This window comes from Mauremys mutica, chromosome 4, assembly GCF_020497125.1.
Source record: "Mauremys mutica isolate MM-2020 ecotype Southern chromosome 4, ASM2049712v1, whole genome shotgun sequence".
NCBI lineage: Eukaryota > Metazoa > Chordata > Testudines > Geoemydidae > Mauremys > Mauremys mutica.
The window spans coordinates 73,474,390-73,497,956 of record NC_059075.1 but is presented as its reverse complement, the minus strand read 5'-3'; the positions used below and the strand labels follow the sequence as shown (position 1 = coordinate 73,497,956).

At 44.1% G+C, this 23,567-nt stretch overlaps 1 protein-coding gene across 3 annotated transcripts in view; it reads right to left on the bottom strand.

Annotated features, from left to right (window-relative positions):
- PHF21A (PHD finger protein 21A) overlaps positions 1-23,567 on the bottom strand; it is a 294,983-nt gene that overhangs the window by 35,013 nt on the left and 236,403 nt on the right. For all 3 annotated transcript variants that reach the window (XM_045015878.1, XM_045015879.1, XM_045015877.1), the window contains exons 6-10: positions 21,629-21,823; positions 7,108-7,356; positions 4,329-4,415; positions 2,606-2,902; positions 523-621 (exon numbers count right to left, since the gene is read on the bottom strand). In XM_045015878.1, coding sequence (XP_044871813.1) covers positions 523-621; positions 2,606-2,902; positions 4,329-4,415; positions 7,108-7,356; positions 21,629-21,823 — 927 coding nt within the window. The remainder of the gene's footprint in view (positions 1-522; positions 622-2,605; positions 2,903-4,328; positions 4,416-7,107; positions 7,357-21,628; positions 21,824-23,567) is intronic.

Genomic DNA, 23,567 nt, shown 5'->3' with positions numbered 1-23,567 from the left:
GCGGGTCACTCTGGGGCATGAATTTCCCGCAGTCCTTGCAGAGTTTGAACCCGGGGGACCCGGGCATGCCCCAGTGGGCGACGAAAACTCATGGGGGGGGACCCCCCAACTACGAAGAACTATATACAATGATCTAAGTAAACCAACTATAATGCAACTGTATACACGGACTATACATATGGATAGGACACTGCAAACTTGCTATGCGCAAGAGAAGTTCCAGCTAGCCATCACCGGCGGAAAGAAGGAACTGAGGGGGTACAGGGTCGGCAGGCCCCTTTATAGGGTGCCGCGGTGGCGCCACTCCAGGGGGCGCCGGGGCCGACCCTACGGACGCTGCTAGGGAAAATCTTCTGGCTGGCGTGCACACGGTGCGCGCACACCTACTTTGAATGGACATGAACAACCACTTGAAGAAGAACAAATAGATACACTGTCTTCCATCCTGGTTTATAATGTTTTTTGAAAGATAGAATGCCTCCTTTTTCTTCTAGGGAGAGAACACCGAATTTGCTCTGATACCTGTGGATTTTCTTCTCGTTTTGGCTTGGGTGCAGCTGGTGGAGTAACGGTACGACTCTCTGTTTGCTTCTCCTCTGCTTCCACATGGGGTTTAATAGTCTGAAAAGAAACAAGTACAACTCAATACTCAGAAAGCATTTTTTTAGTTAGAGAAAAACTAAGTGAAATGAGTAAATTCAGTTTAGTAGAACAATGGGAAAAACAGTTGTAGAACCAACTGGCAGTGCCCCAAAAAGACATTTTCTCCAGGAATATGAGGGAAGTTTACATAATGTGTCCTGCTTTGGCAAAGAAACAGAACAGGCCCAAACCCAAGAACGTGCAGCATCACAGCAACTCAGGCAACCCAATCAAACAACCACACAAGTGATAACAGTCATCCTGCAGTTAACATTTTTGGCAGAAATATTTATAAAGCTGCATGAAAAGTGGATTGATTACAGACCAGCTGAAGCCTTATGGAAAATCATTCTATGAAAAGCCCCTGTTCAGAACCCATTCTGAATGGTATATACATTCTCCATTTCTTTCCCTTCATTTGTCATTATGAGTAACATTTGCCTGAAAACTGGCACTGTGACTCCTAAGAGCTCAGATATTCCTGTGGCTTATGCCCTCCCTGAAGTCAGAATCCTTGACTCTCAACATCACAATCACCAGCATGATGACCCTCAGTTTGTGGCATGGCTGTGATGTCACAAACTCAGAGTGAGGAGATGAATGCTGAAGAGACACAAATTTTGTTTCGTGTAAACATCCTTAATCATAAAGACTGAGGAAATCATACCAAAAACAGTACACAGCTAATTAAATCATTGTTACTTGTCTCTGAATGTTTTTCGAAGTTTTCCTGACTTTCAGCAGTTCTTTAAGGAATAAACATTGTGGACATGCAGCACAGGGATTCATCAAGCTCATAGGTAACAGGCATGCATTGTTGCAGAGCACAGCTTGTAAATCTGCCTTAAAAGATATGCAACAACCTACCCGTGAATTTAGTGAAGCAATAGTGCATCTTTCGTGCACAAGATTGTCCATAGCTTCATGGACAACTCCAAGGTACATTAACTGACAAGAAAGTGTTTGAAGTGAAACCAAAGATGTCACATGAACTGAATTGGAAGAGTCTACAGTTATGACCCAATTAAATCATTTTATTTGAAGTTGCATATTATTTTTTAGGATACCTTCCCCATTTGCTCTTTCCGGAAGTGAGATTTAATAACTAAATATCTAGAAACTCTATTTTTGAGGCATTTCTTCCATCCATTCAAGCTCAGGTCAGTCATGGGAGTCTTGACCAACCTCAAGAAGCCTACTGGCCATTTTGTTTCCCTGCAATTTAAAGGGGGATTCCGAGGAGAATACAAATCAACAGGCTCCAGAATCAAATCAAATGTGGTCGGATTCTCTTAAACAGGCCTTGTTAAATATTTTGAATAGTTTTTATTCCGCTAATAATAATAATAATTGGAGATATACCTATCTCCTAGAACTGGAAGGGACCTTGAAAAGTCATCGAGTCCAGCCCCCTGCCTTCACTAGCAGGACCAATTTTTGCCCCAGATCCCTAAGTGGCCCCCTCAAGGATTGAACTCACAACCTTGGGTTTAGCAGGCCAATGCTCAACCCACTTAGCTATCCTTCCCCACTACTCTCCATTGTTTATAATTTAAAGAAGTTTAGAAATAAAAACATATTTTGTTCCTGTGTTTCTAAAGGATTTGACATGAACATGGCTTTTGGTTTACTATATTGTCTGTGTGTCGGCATCATCACAGATGTCAGCACACCTCAGATGAACATTTTCTGCTGATCCAGTAGGGGGAGCACCAAATCACTGAAGAACTGTAATGATTCCAATGGGCCTTTGAAAGAATGCCAAACTTTCTGTCCTGGGGTTGTCTCTTAACCCCCTCTCCAAAGTCATTATATTATTAATATTTGGTCACTGTTAGTGGGACTCTGATATTTAATTCTCCATTGAAAATTCCCCTGATGATCGTTAGTCCTCTCCACCTTGGCAGCATTAACCCACAAAAGTAGAACTGCAGCATTTAGTAGACGCATTGCCCATCTGTACCTGTTTTTCAAGGTTTGGTTTGCTGATCTGTAGAGTCTGAGGTCCAGCGAGCCTGGTACCTGGGGCTGCTATCACAATGCTGGTGAGCTGTGCCATAGGGAAAGTTTTGGCTATGGTTGCTGTCTGCCCATTAACAACACGAACTGGGTGTATGGAGTTCTGTGAGGTGGGTAAAGAGCTGGGTGTGAACTTTGTTGTCAGCATCACAGGCCTTTGAATAAGCTGAGGAGCTGCAAGCATCGGAGGTGGTGCTGGGGCAATAGGAATGTTATTCTGGGCAACTGGTTTGGGTCGAACCTACAAGGAAAAAACCCCAGACAAACAGAAATATATTTTAAATTAATTTATTGAATATATTCTCTGTTTTAAATCTTTTGACTCAGCTTGTCTAAATTCTGCAAAACTATCTACATTTCTTACAGAACACATTTTTATAATAGTGTCATAAGTGTGCATCGACAATAAAGAACCACATTTTCAATTTGCTTGCATAAAACCCATCCATAACATTTGCACACACAGCTTTTGCTTCTGCACACATTTGCATGCCCAAATAGTCATTTACATGTTTAATGCTAACTGTTTTGTATGTGCAAATCTACTTTTTGATTTTGTGAGGACAACAGATACCCATGCAATATTTGCAGGAGCAACTTGGGCAACCGGTTTTGAAAGTATGTTTCAAAAGCTTTACACAGCTTTCAATATTGTAGCACTTTTTACATTGGCCAAGAGATCTAGTATCTAAACAGCTGACTCAAGAGCTAAAACAAAGTCTTCAGAGATGTCGAATAAGTCACCACGGCCTGTGTTAACTTCATGCATTATGCAGATACATTGTGCAACCTTTTACACTGTGCAACTAGTCCTGCTAGACTATGAACAGCAAACTGCCCCCTCACTGAAAATATCAAAGCCTTTACTAGTAAATACAGCCATATTGCCACTTGCTCTTTTCTTTCTCTGATGCTATGGTAAAGCATAATATTTGAGAAGACATCCATAGGTATGAAGCTAGGAAACAGCTCTACAAAATTCAGGTCCAAAATATTTCCTGGTCCTGTACCATCATTATCTTTGGCTATACCTGGCATAGTCCCAATTATACAAATATCTCAGAGTTACAGAAAAGGCAAGTAGAAACAAAATCCATTAGGTCATCTAATCGCTCTCTCTCTACCAATACAATATTGTTTCCCATCATACATTTTCTGGTATCTTGTCCATTTTACCTTTAATGTCTCAAAATACAGCGTGTAGCCTTCATTTATGTCTGGAAACTATGTCACAGATTAACAGAATTTACTGTCCCAATGTCTTGTTCTGATAATCAGCCTAAAGTTTTCCTTTCTTAATTTCATCCCAGTACTCCCAGTAATACCCCCTTGCTCCTTGTCACATCAAAAAATGTGAAGAAGCAACTAGTGTCTTTTCTAAAAACAGTGAAAAATAAAACAATTTAAAGCTGTATTGCTCAGTTGCAAATGGTATAAAGAATGGAAGCTGCAGAAAAGACTTCAGCTATTTCTCTTCACCTGCTCTTGAATACTGAGCAATGATGATTGGAGAGATTTTGCAGCCTTCGGTGACAGACTGATTCTGTTCCTACACTTTCAGTAGTTTCATTTCACACATCTTGAAGGTAATAAAATGAAAAGAAAACATCCCTTATTTACTTTATGGCCAACTTCCCTCCTATCTTTCTTGTTCTTGATACACTCACCTGTGGAAGAAAATTTGGACGAGGAGTGAGTCTGGGAGGAGGGATGAACTGTGGCACTTTGATGGGCTGAGGTGTAGCCTGAACCTGCTATACAAACATTAGAGAGAGTTCAATAAGAGGAAAATAGCTTTGAAGTCATTCATCAAAACCTAGCACACTGATAGTATTTTCAGTCCTGATGCTCCTCAGTTTAGGCTGGTTTCCCTCACTGTAAATAAATTCTCACAGCAACAGTTTCTGTATTAGAACTACATTAAGAAAGAGCTGGCCTTACACTTTGGTTCCTGCACATCCTGTATTGCAAATTGAAGCTAACCATCCTTTTGTTTCATCTAAATGTACATAATACTAGGCTCTGCCATCTAAAGCAATTTCCTTTGAAGGTAATGAACTTTCACATTTGTTTTACAAGTCAAAACTGCCTTCACAAAAGATAGAAAGTAAAACCAGATTTGGCTGCCCCACCAGATGGACCTTCACATGGTAAATGCACTTCTGTCTTCTCATGTGGAATGATATGCAGAAGAATAAAGCAGTGTCTCTAGTAGTTAGAACAAGGTCTGGGAGCTAGAACCCATCGTCTATTTCTAGCATTGTAAATGACACAGTACATGACTCTGAATTAATAACTTTGGCCTGAATTTTCAAAAGTGGCTTTTAATTTTGAATATCCAGCTTGACACATCTTGGCCCTGATTTTTAGAGGGGCTAAGCTAAGCACTCTCAACTCTAACTGAAATCAGTGGAAGCTACTGTGGCCCAACACCTCTGAAAAGTAGATCTCAGTTGTCTTCAGTGGAGCACCCAAAATTGAGACACACACAACTTTAGCGTACACTTGAAAATGTTAGCTTCCCCTCTCTGTAGCTCTGTTCAGCAATATAAAATAGCAATACTAACACTTCACCAGTGTGCTGGTAAGGTTTAATTAATATGTGGGAAAATGTTTTGAGATCCTTGATAGAAACACTATAGAAACACATATAATTAGTAAAGCTGAGAGTCTTTCATGGAGTTCACGGAAGGACGTCCATGACTTCCGCAGTGGCTGGTACAGCTGACCCCAGGGCCGCCCTAGCAGCTGGGATGGCCCCGGGGCCAGCTGCTCCCTCCCCTCCGCCCCCCCAGAGCAGCAGCGGCGACCCCCTGCCTGGAGCAGCAGCGGCAGCGGTGGGGCTCAGGGCCGCACTTCCCGCCCCCAGGAGCAGCAGTGACCGCCGGACTACCCCCCGCCCCCAGAGCAGCAGCGTCCTCTGGAGTGACCTCCGTCCCCCAGAACCTAAGATTTAGTTAGGAGTATTTTTAGTAAAAGTCATGGACAGGTCACTTGCAGTGACTTTTTGTTTATTGTCTGTGACCTGTCCATGACTTTTACTAAAAATACCAGTGACTAAATTGTAGCTTTAACCATCAGTGATTATTAAAAGAAAGGTCACCTCTGTAGACCAGGGTAAGTTATTCAGCAAGGACTGAGCCTGCGCAGAGATTTATCAATCCTTCTGGGAGATAACCACATCATTGCGGATGGTGGAAAAAGACTCCACTTAAAGAGATTTCTCCACCCCAAATACAACTATTTGGCTCATTTAGAAGCAAAACACTGATTATTTACATCCATCAAAGCTATATTCTTTTATAAAGGAAAATTTACGATATAAATTGGCCTCACTGTTGATGAAGCCCTGGATCAGCCTAGCCACAAAGTAAAACTTCCCTGTAATGGCTCTGTTCAATTGCCTGGTCTCTAGTCTCAGAAACCCAAATGGCCAATTCCACAGTTGCTATTGTTTATGTTTTTAAACAGAATTCTGTGTAGCTGATCAGTTACACAGCAGCTGCTAGGCACTCTCTGAAAGCCTGATATACTCAAAAGTGAGACACTTTCCATAATATGGGCTTATGATGGCTGGATCCTGCTAAGAGGATGTGGTAAATGAAGACTTGATAGGATGGGAGGTGTATCCTAACTCTATGTAGATTCAGTGAGCAAAGAAAACAAGAGACGTTTGACACATTAGATAAGATGAGGATCTATACCAGGGTTCGGCAACCTTTCAGAAGTGGTGTGCCAAGCCTTCATTTATTCACTCTAATTTAAGGTTTTGCGTGCCAGTAATACATTTTAAATGTTTTTAGAAGGTCTCTTTCTATAAGTCTATAATATCTAACTAAACTATTGTTGTATGTAAAGTAAATAAGGTTTTTAAAATGTTTAAGAAGCTTCATTTAAAATTAAACTAAAATGCAGAGCCCCAAGGACTGGTGGCCAGCACCCGGGCAGTGTGAGTGCCACTGAAAATCAGCTCGTGTGGCGACTTCGGCACCTGTGCCATAGGTTGCCTACCCCTGATCTATACCAACCAAATAAATAAAGTCCACAAAGCCTCCAAAACCAGAACTATTTTAGCACAACAGAGCTCTGCAGATCAGGTAGGACAAACTTCATACTAGTAACAGTATTCCTCCATAGACCCAGCTTCTAGGGCAAGCTTTACACAGAAAATGACAACAACAATGATGTAATTCAATAAAAATATTAACATACATAAATAATAAATATTTTTCCCTTAGGCTCTCAAAGCATTTCAACTAATTAAGCCTCACAATATCAGTGAGGTACTGTGTGTCCCTACGTGTAAGAGTTCATTTTTCCTTCTGTGGGGCAAAACCAGCCTGTTTATAAGCAGTATTTTAAGTAGTCCTCCTTTGTAAATACACACAGCTCCACAGGTGCACACAGTCCCCCATTCACACACACAAACTATTTCTTCTGTCTTACCAAAGTAACTGTGTTTTTTGCCACTATTTGGACTGCCTCTGCTCCTTGACCAGTAACCTTATTTGTTGTCTGGAGGTTGACTGGTGTATTCTGTGCATCGGTGCTGAGGACTGCTTTCTGACTGTTGATTGCAGTAACCATGGCAATGGTAGGTCTTTGACCCACAACAGAGGCAGGCATGGTTGCAGGTGCTGCTTTCAAGACGAGAGGTAGTGTCTTGGTGATCATAGAACCTGTAGTTACAGTTTTCTAAGGGAAACAGAAAACACAGCTTAAGAGTCTGGAACATTACATATTGGACAGGATGTTGCTTATACTTGAGCTCAGTCAGTCAGAAATGATAGGTAAAAATGGGAGGAAAAAAACAGCTTTGATTCTGTCTGCTCTCTATATACACACACTTTACCCTGTGCCTGCAAAAACTGGAGAGATGGAAAAAATCCCTCATCTGAGAAAGCACTGAGATAAATTTTTACTAAAACTTGCGATCATACAGAAAATATTGTGAACAATGCATATGGTATGCATGTGCAATGGGAAAACACATTGAGAGATTAATCAGGTGTTAGTAGAGGTATAACACTTCTCTTACATCTTTTAGCTTTGTATTATTGCCACAAGCATATTGTCATGAGTGTCAGTTTCAGTCTCAATCCTTTAAATGTGAAAATTTATGAAGCACATCTAGGAAAGAAACAGTCCCAGCATCTCTCATCAGCTGAGATACAAACCTTTAGAGGAAAGTTTTCTATTTTTCAGATAATTTAGTTATCCAAAATGATCATTTTAGTAGAGAAAGGAGGAGGAAACATTTTAACATTGACATCTTTAAGGACAAAGCTAAATCTCAATTTTGGATATCCATTTTTTATTTTTAGTTTTATGTACAGTAATTTAGCTATCTGGACTCTTCCCTTCCCTGAGAAGAGCAGGAGGCCAACTAGCTAACTGCAGCTACAGAAGGAAACTAGAAAAATAATAAGCTTGGTGGAAAAATCCTCCATCACTATTTCTGTTACAAGGAAACTGATGTGGGAGGGAGCCAGTTTTTATTTTCAGCCTCAGGCTGGATGCAGCTTGGCATTTTAAGTTGTTGACTTTTAGTTTGCCCAACAGGCAGTAAGCAATTAAATTTAACTTGTTCATACCGGAATTTTCCTTGTCCTAGGTTGCTGGACAATGGGATTTCTCTTGGCCTGACCTGAAGACAGTGATTTTGGAGCCTCTAGTCCTAGCACACATATGAAATGCCTAATTCTACTACAGCTGCAAATATTGTGAAAGTAAAGAAATAACTGACAGGGATTTGTAGGAGATCTTAATGCATGACAGTTTTTGTTAGCCAGAGTTAGGCTAGCAATAACCCTAATAACGCGAAATTTGTAAAAGCAAGAATTGTGTAAAGCAAGTAAAAAAGAACTGTGTAAAAAGTTGTTTTTTGACCTTGTGTAGATAATACAATATGTAAACTGGAGTTTTTTAAGTAAGAAAAACAAGATATTAGGATGACCTATGTATAAACAAAATGCAGCTGTTGCTTATTATTGTTTGTAGTTCCCAAGATTTATATGTTAAGGCCCAGATTTTTAAATATATTTAGGTAGTGCTGTGCTTAGAGCTGCAATGCCTAACTGGTTTAGGAATCTAAATATTTTCAAAAGTGATTTAGGCACCTTATCTAAATCCCATCAACGTTAAATAGGCATTTGTCTCCCAAGTGCCTAAATCCCATTTGAAAATGAGATTTAGGCTCCCAAATCAGTTAGGCATTACAACACTGAGAAAAGCAATGCCTAAGCACCTTTAAAAATCTGGGCCAAAGAGACTATACCTGCAATATTTTCCTTTAAATTTTACTTTTACTGAAATATTTGTTAAGGAGAGATGGGAAAGGAGAAATAATCATGCAGAAGAGAACAAGGCAACTATTTCCAGATTAAATGATGCCAGATAAAAATATACATTTTTTAAAAAATGGAGATAAATGGCAGCTAAAAGAACTGGTGAATGAACTTGCTTTCTTTTCCATCAGATCTACTATACTGATGTCAGTGCATCTTTCCAGACTTTTCATCAAAGATCAAATGTTCCCAGAAGCAGCAAAGAATCCTGTGGCACCTTATAGACTAACAGACGTTTTGCAGCATGAGCTTTCGTGGGTGAATACCCACTTCTTCGGATGCAAGTGGTGGAAATTTCCTGGGGCAGGTATATATAAGCAAGCAAGAAGCAAGCTAGAGGTAACGAGGTTAGATCAATCAGGGTGGATGAGGCCCTGTTCTAGCAGTTGAGGTGTGAAAACCAAGGGAGGAGAAACTGGTTCTGTAATTGGCAAGCCATTCACAGTCTTTGTTTAGTCCTGAGCTGATGGTGTCAAATTTGCAGATGAACTGGAGCTCAGCAGTTTCTCTTTGAAGTCTGGTCCTAAAGTTTTTTTGCTGTAGGATGGCCACCTTAAGATCTGCTATTGTGTGGCCAGGGAGGTTGAAGTGTTCTCCTACAGGTTTTTGTATATTGCCATTCCTAATGTCTGATTTGTGTCCATTTATCCTTTTCCTTAGAGACTGTCCAGTTTGGCCGATGTACATAGCAGAGGGGCATTGCTGGCATATGATGGCATATATTACATTGGTGGAAGTGCAGGTGAATGAACCGGTGATGTTGTGGCTGATCTGGTTTGGTCCTGTGATGGTGTTGCTGGTGTAGATATATGGGCAGAGTTGGCATCGAGGTTTGTTGCATGGATTGGTTCCTGAGCTAGAGTTACTATGGTGCGGTGTGCAGTTGCTGGTGAGAATATGCTTCAGGTTGGCAGGTTGTCTGTGGGCGAGAACTGGTCTGCCACCCAAGGCCTGTGAAAGTGTGGGATCATTGTCCAGGATGGGTTGTAGATCCCTGATGATGCGTTGTAGGGGTTTTAGCTGGGGACTGTATGTGATGGCCAGTGGAGTCCTGTTGGTTTCTTTCTTGGGTTTGTCTTCCAGTAGGAGGCTTCTGGGTACACGTCTGGCTCTGTTGATCTGTTTCCTTATTTCCTCGTGTGGGTACTGTAGTCTTGAGAATGCTTGGTGGAGATTTTCTAGGTGTTGGTCTCTGTCTGTGGGGTTAGAGCAGATACGGTTGTACCTCAGTGCTTGGCTGTAGACAATGGATCTTGTGGTGTGTCCGGGATGGAAGCTGGAGGCATGAAGGTAGGCATAGCGGTCGGTAGGTTTTCGGTATAGGGTGGTGTTGATGTGACCATCACTTATTTGCACCGTGGTGTCTAGGAAGTGGACCTCCCGTGTAGATTGGTCCAGGCTGAGGTTGATGGAGGGGTGGAAGCTGTTGAAATCGTGGTGGAATTTTTCCAGAGTCTCCTTCCCATGGGTCCAGATGATGAAGATGTCATCGATGTAGCGTAGGTAGAGAAGGGGCGTGAGTGGACGGGAGCTGAGGAAGCGTTGTTCTAGGTCGGCCATAAAAATATTGGCATATTGTGGGGCCATACGGGTGCCCATAGCGGTGCCACTGATCTGGAGATATATATTGTCAGCAAATTTGAAATAGTTGTGTGTGAGGATAAAGCCACAGAGCTCAGCAACCAGGTGTGCTGTGGCATCATCAGGGATACTGTTCCTGACAGCTTGTATTCCATCAGTATGTGGGATGTTTGTGTAGAGAGCCTCTACATCCATGGTGGCCAGGATGGTGTTTTCTGGAAGGTCACCAATGCATTGTAGTTTCCTCAGGAAATCAGTGGTGTCACGGAGATAGCTGGGAGTGCTGGTAGCATAGGGTCTGAGTTCCCAGTACAAAATGAAAACCATGGCCTGCATCTCTCTGGTGCAAGTGCTACTATGCCCTAGAACAGAAGAAATGTTGGGCCAGGTATCAGGTGATACTTTTTTCTGGTGCTAACATGCCTGCTTTGTGTCGACTTATTTTAATCTCACCATTCTTTCCCCTCCTTAAAAACAAATACATGTGTAATTTCAATTGTTTTCCCAGGTAACTTTTTCAGTATGTTTATTATATTATTCAGGAATTAATTTTGCCCTAATTACCAGTATTCTTCTAATTTCCTACTGTTTAGACTATATCCTCTAGTTATTGAACCCCTCACATGTGAACTATTTGCACTAGCAGTGAATTTGACCCTTTATAAGTTTTATCAACCCCATTCATAACTTTAAAAGCAGCAAAGAGTCCTGTGGCACCTTATAGACTAACAGACGTATTGGAGCATGAGCTTTTGTGGGTGAATACCCACTTCTTCGGATGCATCCGACGAAGTGGGTATTCACCCACGAATGCTCATGCTCCAATACGTCTGTTAGGGCTTGGCCACACTGGAGAGTTACAGCGCTGGTGGTGGCTTTACAGCGCTGTAACTTACTCCCCGTCCACACTGGCAAGGCACATACAGCGCTGTATCTCCCTGGCTACAGCGCTGGTTGTACTCCACCTCGACAAGGGGAATAAAGAGAACAGCGCTGGTGCTGCAGCGCTGGAGTGCCAGTGTAAACAGTGATTAATCTTACTACGCTGTAACTGACCTCCGGAATTTTCCCATAATGCTTTTAAGTAAAGATAACACTCTTTGTTTTGTTGTGATGCCTCTCTTTGTTTTGTTGTGAACTCGGGTCTCCCGGAGCTGCTTATCTAAAAAACAAACACAGCTACTGTTTGCTCGAGCAGAGGCAGGCAGGGGGATGAATGTCCACAGCTAGTCTTTGCTTGAGGAGAGAAGCAGCACGGCTTGCGGGGGCGGGGGGCGGTCCGTTTCGGAGGAGCTGCTTATCTGGTCTGTGAGGAAAAAAACAAAAGGCTATTTGCATTTAGTGAATGAGAGAGGGGTGGGGGAAGGGGTCGGAACTTGCAAGGCAGGGAGCTGACACAGTGTCAGCTCCAAAAATCCACTCTCTCTCTCCTCCACGCTCCGTCACACTCCACCCCACCCCCGTCTTTTGAAAAGCACGTTGCAGCCACTTGAACGCTGGGATAGCTGCCCATAATGCACCACTCCCAACACCGCTGCAAATGCTGCAAATGTGGCCACACTGCAGCGCTGGTAGCTGTCAGTGTGGCCACACTGCAGCGCTTTCCCTACACAGCTGTACGAAGACAGCTTTAACTCCCAGCGCTGTACAGCTGCAAGTGTAGCCAAACCCTTAGTCTATAAGGTGCCATCCGACGAAGTGCGTATTCACTCACGAAAGCTCATGCTCCAATACGACTGTTAATCTATAAGGTGCCACAGGACTCTTTGCTACTTTTACAGATCCAGATTAACACAGCTACCCCTCTGATACTTGACACTCATACCTTTGTCTTCTGTATCACAAGAATAAGAATAACTCCCTTAACCTTTCTTTATATCTTCTATTCATGAGTTTCTTTATTGACCTCTGCTGCACTCTCTCCAGGACAAACGACCTCCTTTCAATTGTGAAGTGGCATTGAACGAAGTGTTCAAGTGAGATATTACAGTAAGAGGATCATTTTCATGAATACTACATTCACCCACATACATTTTAAAGAAAAATGTAATCAATCATGTAATGCAAGACATGACTCTATCAAGGGCTTCTAGTGAGATCGTACATAACGAAAGCAAACCTCTAATCAGCAGAGTCCAAATAATGAATTTCTCTCTGTCACATTGCTGCATGTTAATTATTTTTTGGCAGCTAAAGATGGAATATTTCTATATGAAATGTTTTCAGTTTATGTATTAATACTGATGTAACATCAGCAATAAGACCATAAAATTTCATATCCATAATAATGTGACTTTTAAAAAACAGGTTTGCTGCTTTAGGAAGATTTTTACAAATCATATGATACTGGATTATAGTAAAATATTACTATTAGGGCAGTATATTTACCTCTAATTAGGTTGTCTCTAGTCCTAACTTGAATTGCACTTAAACTTGCACCTAAAAATTAATTCTGCTGAAGTGCCTTGGAAGATATATTAGTTACAAAACTGGACATCAGGAAACTTTAAAAAGAGGCAAATATTTTACTTTCCCTAGTAGGTAAAAAGGCTTTTCTCTTCGAGGAGAAAAGGCACATTTTGTTAGTCAGTAGAAATGGGGCAGTGTGTGAATGGTAGCGAGCAGAGTTTCTCCAGATTTATATCAGTGTAACTGAGATTAGAATAGTTTTTAGGATGCAACACTGTTCATTATGATCAACAGTCTGACCTCCTGTGCAACAAAGATCATAGAACTTCCCCAAGATAATTCCTAGAGCAGAGCTTTTAGAAAAAACATCCTATCTTGATTTAAAGATGACCAATGATGGTGCATTCACTACAACCCTTAGTAAATTGTTCCAGTGGTTAATTACCCTCGCTGCTAAAAATGTACACCTTATTTCTAGTCTGAATTTGTCTAGCTTCAACTTCCAGCCATTGTATCATGTTGTATCTTTCTCTGCTATCTTGAAGACCCCACTATCAAATATTTGTTCCCCATGTAGGGTACTTAAGGACTGTGCTCAAGACACCCTTAACTTTCTTTGTTAAACTAAATAGATTGAGCTCCTTGAATCTATCACTGTAAGGCAGGTTTTCTAATCCTTCAACCATTCGCCTGGCCCTTCTCTGAACCCTCTCCAATTTATCAACATCCTTCTTGAATTCTGGACACCAGAACTGGACACAGTATTCCAGCTGTGGTCACACCAATGCAAAATACAGAGGTAAAATAATGTCTCAGCTCCTACTTGAGATTCACCATGACAGATATGACAGTATCCTCCACTAATCTGGGAAAACCTTATGGAATTAAGTTAAACCTTATTGAATTACATTTGGGGTCCATTCTAGTGAAAATGCAAATATGTGTGTACTACTGTCGGATTGTATGGAATTTTTCTATGAGGAAGGAGGATTAATGCAATCTCTGGGTGACATTCGGAACTTCAAATGACTTTTTGGGGCAATACATGGGAAGTATCAGAGGGGTAGCCGTGTTAGTCTGGATCTGTAAAAGCAGCGAAGAGTCCTGTGGCACCTTATAGAGTAACAGACGTATTGGAGCATGAGCTTTCGTGGGTGAATACCCACTTCGTCAGATGCATGGGAAGTGGATTTCCTAGGAAATTCTTGGGGGAGGGGGTAAGGTAATGCAAATGATGCACTTCAAATCCATCCTTTGAAGCTATGGCCTGGGGAGAGAAACCAACTGTCTGCTGATTACCTGCTCCTGAAAACTCCAGTTCAAAGATCTCCAAACTGAATAAAGGAGGGACTAAACTCTCCAGGAGTGTGTTAGTTCTGAGTGGAGCCTGTAATGAACTTGTGACCAAAAGAGAGACCCATTTGTGCAGTCTGAAGGACTCACCTACCAGCCCCATGTTGGGGGAATCCCCGGTAAATTTATTAGCATTTTTGGAGGTTATTTTATTGTTTTTGTAAATAGTTTTACCCTAAGAATAAATATGCTTGCATAGAAAGTGCTGTGTGGTAACTTATATCTGGAGCAATTACACTGTGTACCATCTCCAAGGAGAGAAGAGAAGCAGGCCTGCTTAGGCAGACTGTCTTTTGCTGGGAATAACAGTGAAGGCAGGGAACTCTTAAACCTGGAAATACTCTGGTCAGAAGGGAGAAAGACATGAGTTTCCATCCAAGAGAGGCGATGGCTGGGGGTCTTGAAGCCTGAGACTGGGTGCCCTTGTTGGGCCACTAAAGGGAAATACAGGTACTGTTGCCCTGGAGTGAGAGACTCCTGTTTAGGTGTCCAATGATCAAATTACATACTTTGGCCATAGCGTTGCACTGGGCACTCATGTTCAGCTGATTAGCCACCACAACCCCATATCTTTTTCAGAGTCTGTGTCTGGCAGTTTTGTGGTAGTTTCACTAGAGGCTCTTAACTTTGAACAAAAGCTCAAGTTACACAACATAGGAGATGATCTGGAAGTTAATACACAAATGCAAAGCATGGAACACAGAGACTAGCAGAAGATTTCTTTTGCAATCAAGTTTCCAAAGGCCAATCACATAGCAAACTGTGATCCACTGTCAGCCTGTAAATGTTTGAGACACATTAATACATATTGTTCTCTCTGCTCTCATTTAGGTTTTCTTTTTTGTTTAGACTTTTTTGATAGAATTTTATTGTTCAACACTCAATAAGAGAAACTGATTTTGTTCAATTGTTGTATTTCCTTTTTATTTTATATTATGTCACAAGTAATATAAATTAGCTAAACCTCATAAATAGAAAATTTAAAAAAAATGTAGATCCAAAACAGCTAGATGAGTCAGCCTGATTAACTAGTTAGGGATTCTATGCCCCAATCATTCCCCCACTGTTCCAAGGGAAAAGATTAACAGGGAAAGCAACTGAATAACCGGTCCAAAAAAAAGGTTACCTACCTTTCGTAACTATTGTTCTTCGAGATGTGTTGCTCATGTCCATTCCATTCTAGGTGTGCGTGCACCCACGTGTACAGTCATTGGAAATTTTTGCCTTAGCGGTATCTGTAGGGTCGGCAGTGGCGCCCTCTGGAGTGCCACACTCATGTGTCGGTATATTAGGCGTCACCGACCCTACGCTCTCTCAGTTCCTTCTTTCCTGCAACTCCGACAGAGGAGTAGGAGGGTGGGGAATGGAATGGATATTACCAACACATCTCGACAAACAACAGTTACAAAAGGTAGGTAACCATGTTTTCTTCTTCGAGTGCTTGCTCATGTTGATTCCATTCTAGGTGACTCACAAGCAGTACCCCAGGAGGTGGGGTTGGAGTTCATGGTTGTGCGGCCTGCAACACTGCTCTACCAAAGCCTGTATCATCTTGGGCCTGCTGGGTAAGCGTGTAATGGGAAGTAAACATGTGGATGGAGAACCAACTAGTGGCCCTGAAGATATCTTGGACAGGCACTTGGGTTAGGAAAGCTGCTGAAGAAGCTTGTGCCCTGGTTGAGGGGGCGGTCACAATCGCTGGAGGAGGCACTTTTGCCTGATCATAGCAGCAGCAGATACAGGCAATTATCCAGGACAAAATTCTCTGAGCAGACACTGGACGACCTTGCATCCTGTCTGCCACCACGACGAACAACTGCATTGACTTATGGAATGGCTTAGTCCTTTCAATGTAGAAGGCTAGCGCCCTCCTGACATCTAGAGAATGCAACCTGTGCTCCTCCTCTGACTTATGTGTTTTTGGAAAGAAGACAGGTAAATATATGTCCTGGCCTGTATGAAACTGTGAGACCACCTTGGGCAGGAATGCTGGGTGCAGCTGGAGCTGGACCTTGTCCTTGTATAACACCGTATAGGGCAGTTCTGAGGCAAGTGCCCTAATCTCAAAGATCCTGTGGTCAGATGTTATTGCAACCAAAAGCACAACCTCCCAGGAGAAGAGGAGGGAGCAGGAAGCCAGAGGCTTGAAGGGGGGGACCCAGGAGCCACGACAGAACAAGATTCAGGTCCCACGGAGGGATGGGGTCCCGGACGTGGGGTAGAGGCGCTCAAGGCCATTGAGGAACCTGACCTTAATGTCCTGAGCGAAAACCGACCTGCCCTGGATGGAAGGCTGAAATAGCGGCCAAGTGGACCTTAACAGATGAAAGAGACAGGCCTTGGAGTTTGAGATACAGAAGGTAGTCCAGGATTAACTGCAGTGAGGCCCACTCAGGCCGAATACCTTTATTCAAGGTCCAGCATGTGAACCGATTCCATTTGGCCAGGTAGAGGGCTTTCTGCTGCCCAACAGGACCTGTTGGACACCAGCCAAGCATCTTGCTCCTCCGCATTTAACCATGTAGCAGCCAAGATGTCAGGTACAGCGCTGCGAGGTTTGGGTGCAGATGACTGCTGTGGTTCTGGGACAGCAGGTCCAGCTGGAGCAGCAGCTGTAACGGGGCGGCCACCAAAAGGTACAGTAGCGTGCTGAACCAGTGCTGGTGAAGCCAAGCCGACGCTATGAGAATCACCTTTACCCTGTCCTGCTTGATCTTCATGAGGACTCTATGGATTAATGGCACTGGAGTGAAGGCATACATGAAGGCCCCCGACCTGTCGATCCCCTGAATTGAGCAGAAAATATGGCACTTCCTGTTCTGCCTGGACGCGAACAAATCTACTGGAAGATGATGCTGATCACCTCCGGATGGAGTGACCATTCATGGCGAGATGAGAAGGTCCTGCTGAGGCAATCTGCCAATGCATTTCTGGCCTGAGGGAGGTGCACAGCTAAGAGATGAATGGCATGCTGAACACAGAAGTTCCACAGCCTGAGAGCTTCTTGGCAAAGGACTGATGATTGGGTTCCACCTTGCTTGTCGATATAGAACATTGGGGCAGTGTTGTCCGTCAGGATCTGAATCAACCTGCCCTTTATATGAGGCAAGAAAGCTTGGCAAGCCAAGCGAACCACTCTGAGCTCTCTGACGTTTATGTATAGGAAGTGACTGTTACTCAACCAACAACCTTGCGTACTGAGATTTCCCAGGTGGGCTCCCCACCCCAGATCTGAGGCATTGTAGACTAGGGTAACCAACAGGGCCAGGGCCACAAAGGGGACTCCCTCCAACACCCGATACGGGATTCAAACACCATGTGAGTGATGACAGTATGTGGTCCAGTACCTTGACTACAAGGTCTATGTTGTGTCTGTTGGGCCACAGCCACGCCTGTAGGGGCCTGAGGTGAATCCATGCGTGCTGGACCATGTAAGTACAGGCTGCCATGTGACTCAACAACCTCAGGCATGTGTGAATGGTGGTGAGAGGGTGGGCACGCATGCATGAGATAAGGTCTGTCATGGCTCGGAATCGGACTTCGGGGAGGAAAGATCTGGACCAAGTGGACTGCTCCAATGATCTCTACGCGCTGCACTGGAACTAAAGTTGATTTTTTTCTCATTTATTAACAGACCTAGATCATGACAAGTGGAGTGAACCAGATCAAGGTGCTGCTACACCTGATCCCAGGATCAGCTTTTGATGAACCAGTCATTGAGGTACAGATAAATCTGAATACCCTAATGCCTCAGGTAAATGGCCACTGATGGCATGCACTTTGTAAACACTCTCAGGGCTGACGAGAGACCAAAGGGTAGTGCCAGGAATTGGAAATGGTGCTGGCCCAGCATAAAATGGAGGAACCGTCTGTGTCCTTGGAAGATGGAGATATGGAAATATGCTTCCTTTAAGTTGAGGGCGACATACCAGTCTCTCAGATCCAGGGAGGGAATAATGGAGGCTACAGAAACCATGTGGAACTTCAACTTTTTGAGATGCTTGTTGAGGCGTCGCAAATCTAGGATGGGTTGCAGGCCCTCTTTTGCTTTCAGGATTAGGAAATAATGGGAGTAGAACCCTTTTCTCCTCATTTCCCGAGGGATCTCCTCTACTGCCCCCATGTCGAGGAGGTTGTCTACCTCCTGGGCGAGGAGTTGCTCATGAGACGGGTCCTTGAAGAGGAATGGGGAAGGGGGGTGGAGAGGAGGGGAGGCTAAGAACTGTAGGATGTAGCCTGAGGATATTACGTCGAGCACTTAACGGTCCGAGGTTATTCGCGTCCAGGCTGACCAGAAGGGGCGCAAACGGTTGAGGGAAAAATAGGAGAGTGGATCTTGGAGTATGACTGGGGTGCAATCCTTGAGCACACCCTCAGAATGCCTGTGTTTGGCTCCCATGGTGTCTTGAAGGACTGGGCTGAGAAAGTGAACGGGAGGATGAGGGGCATCGTCATTTAAACCCCTTGTCTCTGTCCTTTCTCTTATAGGTGCCCTTCCGGGGAGGCCCCCAGGACCTAGGAGGAGGAGGAGAGAACTGCTTCCTAGCCTGCTGTGGAGTGCGATGGCTGGCACGGGAGTCTTTAAGGTCATTCAGCCTTGTATCCGTGAGCTCAGAAAAGAGCCCTGCTCCCTCATACGGGAGGTCCTGGAGAGTGGGCTGCATGTCCTGGGATAAACCCAAGGATTGCAGTCAAGAGCTGCGCCACATCACCACTGCAGAAGCAACAACCCTGGCCACCAAGTCTGTCTAATAAATCTTTCTGCTATAAAGGTCCAGTCTCTTGACATCTTTATTCTTAGGCATGCTGCTCACCTGTCCCTGCCTGTTCCTCTTGTTGACTGTGGACACAACCAGAGACCCAGCAGGTGGGTGCGTATAGAGGTATTCAAACCCCTCTGCAGGGACATAATACTTCTTTTCTGCCCTTTTCAAAGTGGGCAGAATGGAAGAGGTCTGCCACAACGCCTTAGTGATCTTGAGGACCCTTGGGTGGACTGGCAGCACGATGTGGGCCTGGGTGGTGAAAGATATGGCATTGAAAAGGTCATCAGATTGCTCTGCCAACTCCTTAATTTCCAGGTTTAAGTTGTCAGCCACTCTCTTAAGGAGAGCCTGGTGCTCTTTAAAGTTGTGGGGAGAAGACTATGAGTCTGGGAAGTCCCTGCCACTGCTTCATCCAGTGATGAAGACAACGAGGGCATTGCAGGTGGAGGGGTGGGTTCCCCTTCCCCTTCTCAGGATGGCTCCCTAGGCATTGGCGCCTTTTGTGCTGTCCCTGTGTCAGATTCTGCACTGTGCTTTGAACCCAGTGCCGGGAGTGGTTTGTCTGAAGCGGCCAGGGAGGAGTGATGGGAGTATGGAACCGGCATCATTGGTATGCCCCAAGGATTCCAACAAGACCATTGAGCAGGCCACTGGCCCTGCTGCCATGCTGCCACCACGGATGTCGTGCCGGGCTCTGGGCCAACTGAGATCCATGCTTCCTTGACAAGGGACTGAATTCCGGCTCTGACTTGGACCAGTCCCCTTCCAGTGATCAAGGTGGGGCTCTGGAGGCCTGTCTGCTGGCTGACCCTCGCAGGAGACCGATGCCTAGAGTGTGGGGATCGGTATCTGTCCATCAAGTGGTACCGGGACAGTGGAGACCAGTGCTGCAATGGTGAGCGGTCCCACACCGGTGGGGTTCGATGCCTGGGAGATCATCTAGGTGATAGGGATCTGCGCCAGGGCAATCTCTGGTGAGAGGCTGGCTGATACTGTGAGTATGGAGATCAGTGCCTCGATTCTGGTGTTCCATGCTTTGTAGAAGGAGAGCATGGTGCTGGAGACCGAGGTTGTGGGGCTGGGTCCTAAGTCATGGGGATGCTTTTTGGGCCCTGACGAGGGTGAACGGTGCCGGGCGGAGTGCTCCACACCAACACCAAGGTGCTGGAAGTGGAATCTGACCGGGAGGCCTCCGATGCTGGACGAAGTGCAGCCTCCATGAGGAGGGCTTTCAAGGGGATATCCCACTCCTTCTGGGTTTTGAGACAAAAGTTCTTGCAAATCCTGCACTTGTTCTTTATATGGGATTCTCCCACGCACTTCAAACAGCTGCTGTGGGGGTCACTAACAGGCATCAGTCTGTTGCATGGTGAACACAGTTTGAAGCCCGGGGAACGGCACACTCTACTCCGGGGCAAAGTCCCAGCCAGGACTCTAGCAACTAAACTAACATTTAACTTAATGGCTAACTACCTACCTAAGAACTATATACAAAGAAGACAGACAATGGGCTATTAAGAACCGCTAACACTCTTGCAATGCAAGGTAAGGCACTCTGACCAACTATCACGGGTGGTAAGAAGGAACTGAGAGGGAGTAGGGTTGGGAGTGCCTAATATACCAATGCATGAGCATAGCACTCCAGAGGGTGCCACTGCCAACCCTATGGATACTGCTAAGGCAAAAATCTCCGACGACTGCGCACATGGGCGTGCACAAACCTAGAATGGAATCGACATGAGCAAGCACTCAAAGAAGAACTATTACTCTGATACAACAAAACACTAAAGCATATACTCAACTTCAAGTACTTGAGTATTTTATTGAACTGGGATCTTTGTGATCACAGTTCCAAGTTCCTAGTTCCAAGTATAAGTTTTACGTGAAGAGTAGACCCTGAAGGTTAAAAAGAAATAATCATATACTTAAAGGAACTCCAAGAGTGAATTCTACCATACTCCTATATAGGTAAACATTACCTGCTCTACAGTGCATTGTGTTCTAACCTCTGTTCTTCTGTGCTCCTGAACTAGAAAACTGTTCCACTGTATGGGGTGAGTCATACTGATATAATAGACCTTAACTGCTTCTTCAGTCTCAGTACTTATAGATGCCTTATGGGCTGTAATTCTTGCTCTTGCATACTAGAAGAAATACAGGTTACAATTTATTTTTAAAAAAGTGGTACTTCCTCCATTCCTGAACTTGGAGGTTCTGACCCCGCTTTTAAAAGAAATAACAGAAATCATAAACTGCAATTTATTTTGACTTTGGTTAGAAGTGACAGCAAAAGAAGGAACCAGGAACGGAACCCCACATGTATGTGCACAAAGGGGCAAATTCATTTGCACAGAGGGCTACCACAAGACCTACATACCATTTAAATCCCACTTGAACTCTGTTTTGAGGACTTAAATTAGCCTTTATGCTCATCCCTCTGCACAGAGATGAATTTCACCCTAAATAAGCAACATGCCCTGCATATGACAGAAAGGCTTCCAGTGTTTTTACCTGTGATCCAATCAGGTTTGGAGAGGGTGCAGTAGATTGCTGCTGCAGATGGTGGTGCTGCTGTAGTTGTAGTGGTTGCTGTTGTGGATTTTGTAGTTTGTTTTCTGACTGTACCAATGGCTGTATTTGAAACTTATTATCTGGCTGCTCTTGCTTTACTATCAGATTCTTCCGCAGCTGTTCCACCACTCTCTTCTATCAGAACAGAAACACAAACAGAAATAAATGGTTATAGAATTTAGTTGCATATATATATAAGAGGACAATGCTTTAGGACCTTTTCTACTGGATTATGAAGGCAAAACACAAAGGAGTCATACTGTCACTCTGATAAGAGAAACAGGTGATATGTTTAGAAATAAAAGAAATCCTGACCCCAGGACTGCCTAAAATAAACCCTTTTCTCCTGCAGTGCTCAAGAAGAAAGAGTAAAGTGTTTACTGAAAAAGTCTTGTTCACAAGTTCCAGCAGGATTTCTTTTTTTAGGATTTGGGAAGCAGTGAGGTCTAGTGGATAGAGCACTGGATTGGGACTCATGAGACGGGGGTTTTATTCCCAACTCTGCCATTGGCCTAATGGGTGACTTGCCTCCATGCTTTGGAACAGGGACTTTAAGTTTAGCAGGAGTGTTGCCCTAGTGACAGAGATGCGCTTTTTGCTGTCCCTATGAAAATTCACCAAAATTTGGCCAATTCATAAGCTTCTGAAAAATCTCAGTTGGCACATGCTCAATAGAGATTTGTTAAGAGTCTCAGAGCTAAATTCTCTGAAGATTCCATCTGCATTGAGCATGTTCCATCCCCACACAGCACCTACATGTTAGCGAGACTGCACATGCACTATCCCTACAAAGTGAACAGGCTCCAGCTTGCAGCTGCAGGGATTGAGCAGGATTTTCCCTGCAATTACTCCTCCCGCCATCTGGGGAGTCTCTATGGTGCCTGGCACAGGAAGTGAGAAAAGGGATACTGTTCCTCCTGTGCTCTCAATGCTCCCCACTGCTGGCACCCAGGACACAGCCCAACTTGAATGCAAAGGGATGAGAATCAAGCACGAGGGGTAGTGATGCAGGGCAGGGGAATAAGGGCAGAGCACATGGAGGTGGTAAAAGGAGCCTAGAGAGGAGGGAGGTTAGGAGCAGGAGCCAGGAGGGGCAAACAGGAGCAGAAGGGAAACAGGTACAAAAGGGTTGGGACCTGATAGAAGAGTGGGAGCCAGGGATGGGAGGGGAGAGGAACAGAGGGGAGTCATGGTCAAGAGGTAAGGGCAGGAGCAGAGGGATGGGAAGGAGCTGGGGAAGGGGACATGGGGGACAGGAGCAGAAGGACACAGACAGGCTGGGGACACTAAAATAATTAGAAAACATTTCCCTACAGAATCTGGAATTGAATCCACAACTGCTGAGTTTTGACACTCCTTTGCTCTCTAGCAAACAGCTATGACATCCATTTGCAAAGTGTTTCTCCATCATCTCTTATGGCAGGTCTACACACAAGATAATGGCCTTCTACTGCTACCTGTTATTCCATTAGTTCAAGTAGTAGAGGACTGTGCTGGAGATCTAACAATATCAACCCTGCTGATGACCTATGTCAGGGATCAGCTTGGTTCCAACAAATGAAATACTTGTTTTTGGGTTGGGTTTTTTTTCTTTTTTTTTTCTTTTTTTAACATTAAGAAATTACATAAAAAAACCTATGGTAAAAGAACATTCAGGTTGCAAAGTCAAGCTATCAAGTTAGGAAATGCCTGAATTAAGGTTGCCTGTGCAACTGTAATTTGGCTCTGTCATAGGTGGGGCTGCTCCACAGTGTACCTACAGGGCCAACCATGGTGCTGCAGGCATTTTCCCTGTCAAGTTGTGGCCACCTGCTCAGACCAAGCTGGCTTGTGCCATAAACTTGGCATCAGTCTCTAAACCCCAGAGTTTCAGAATCTG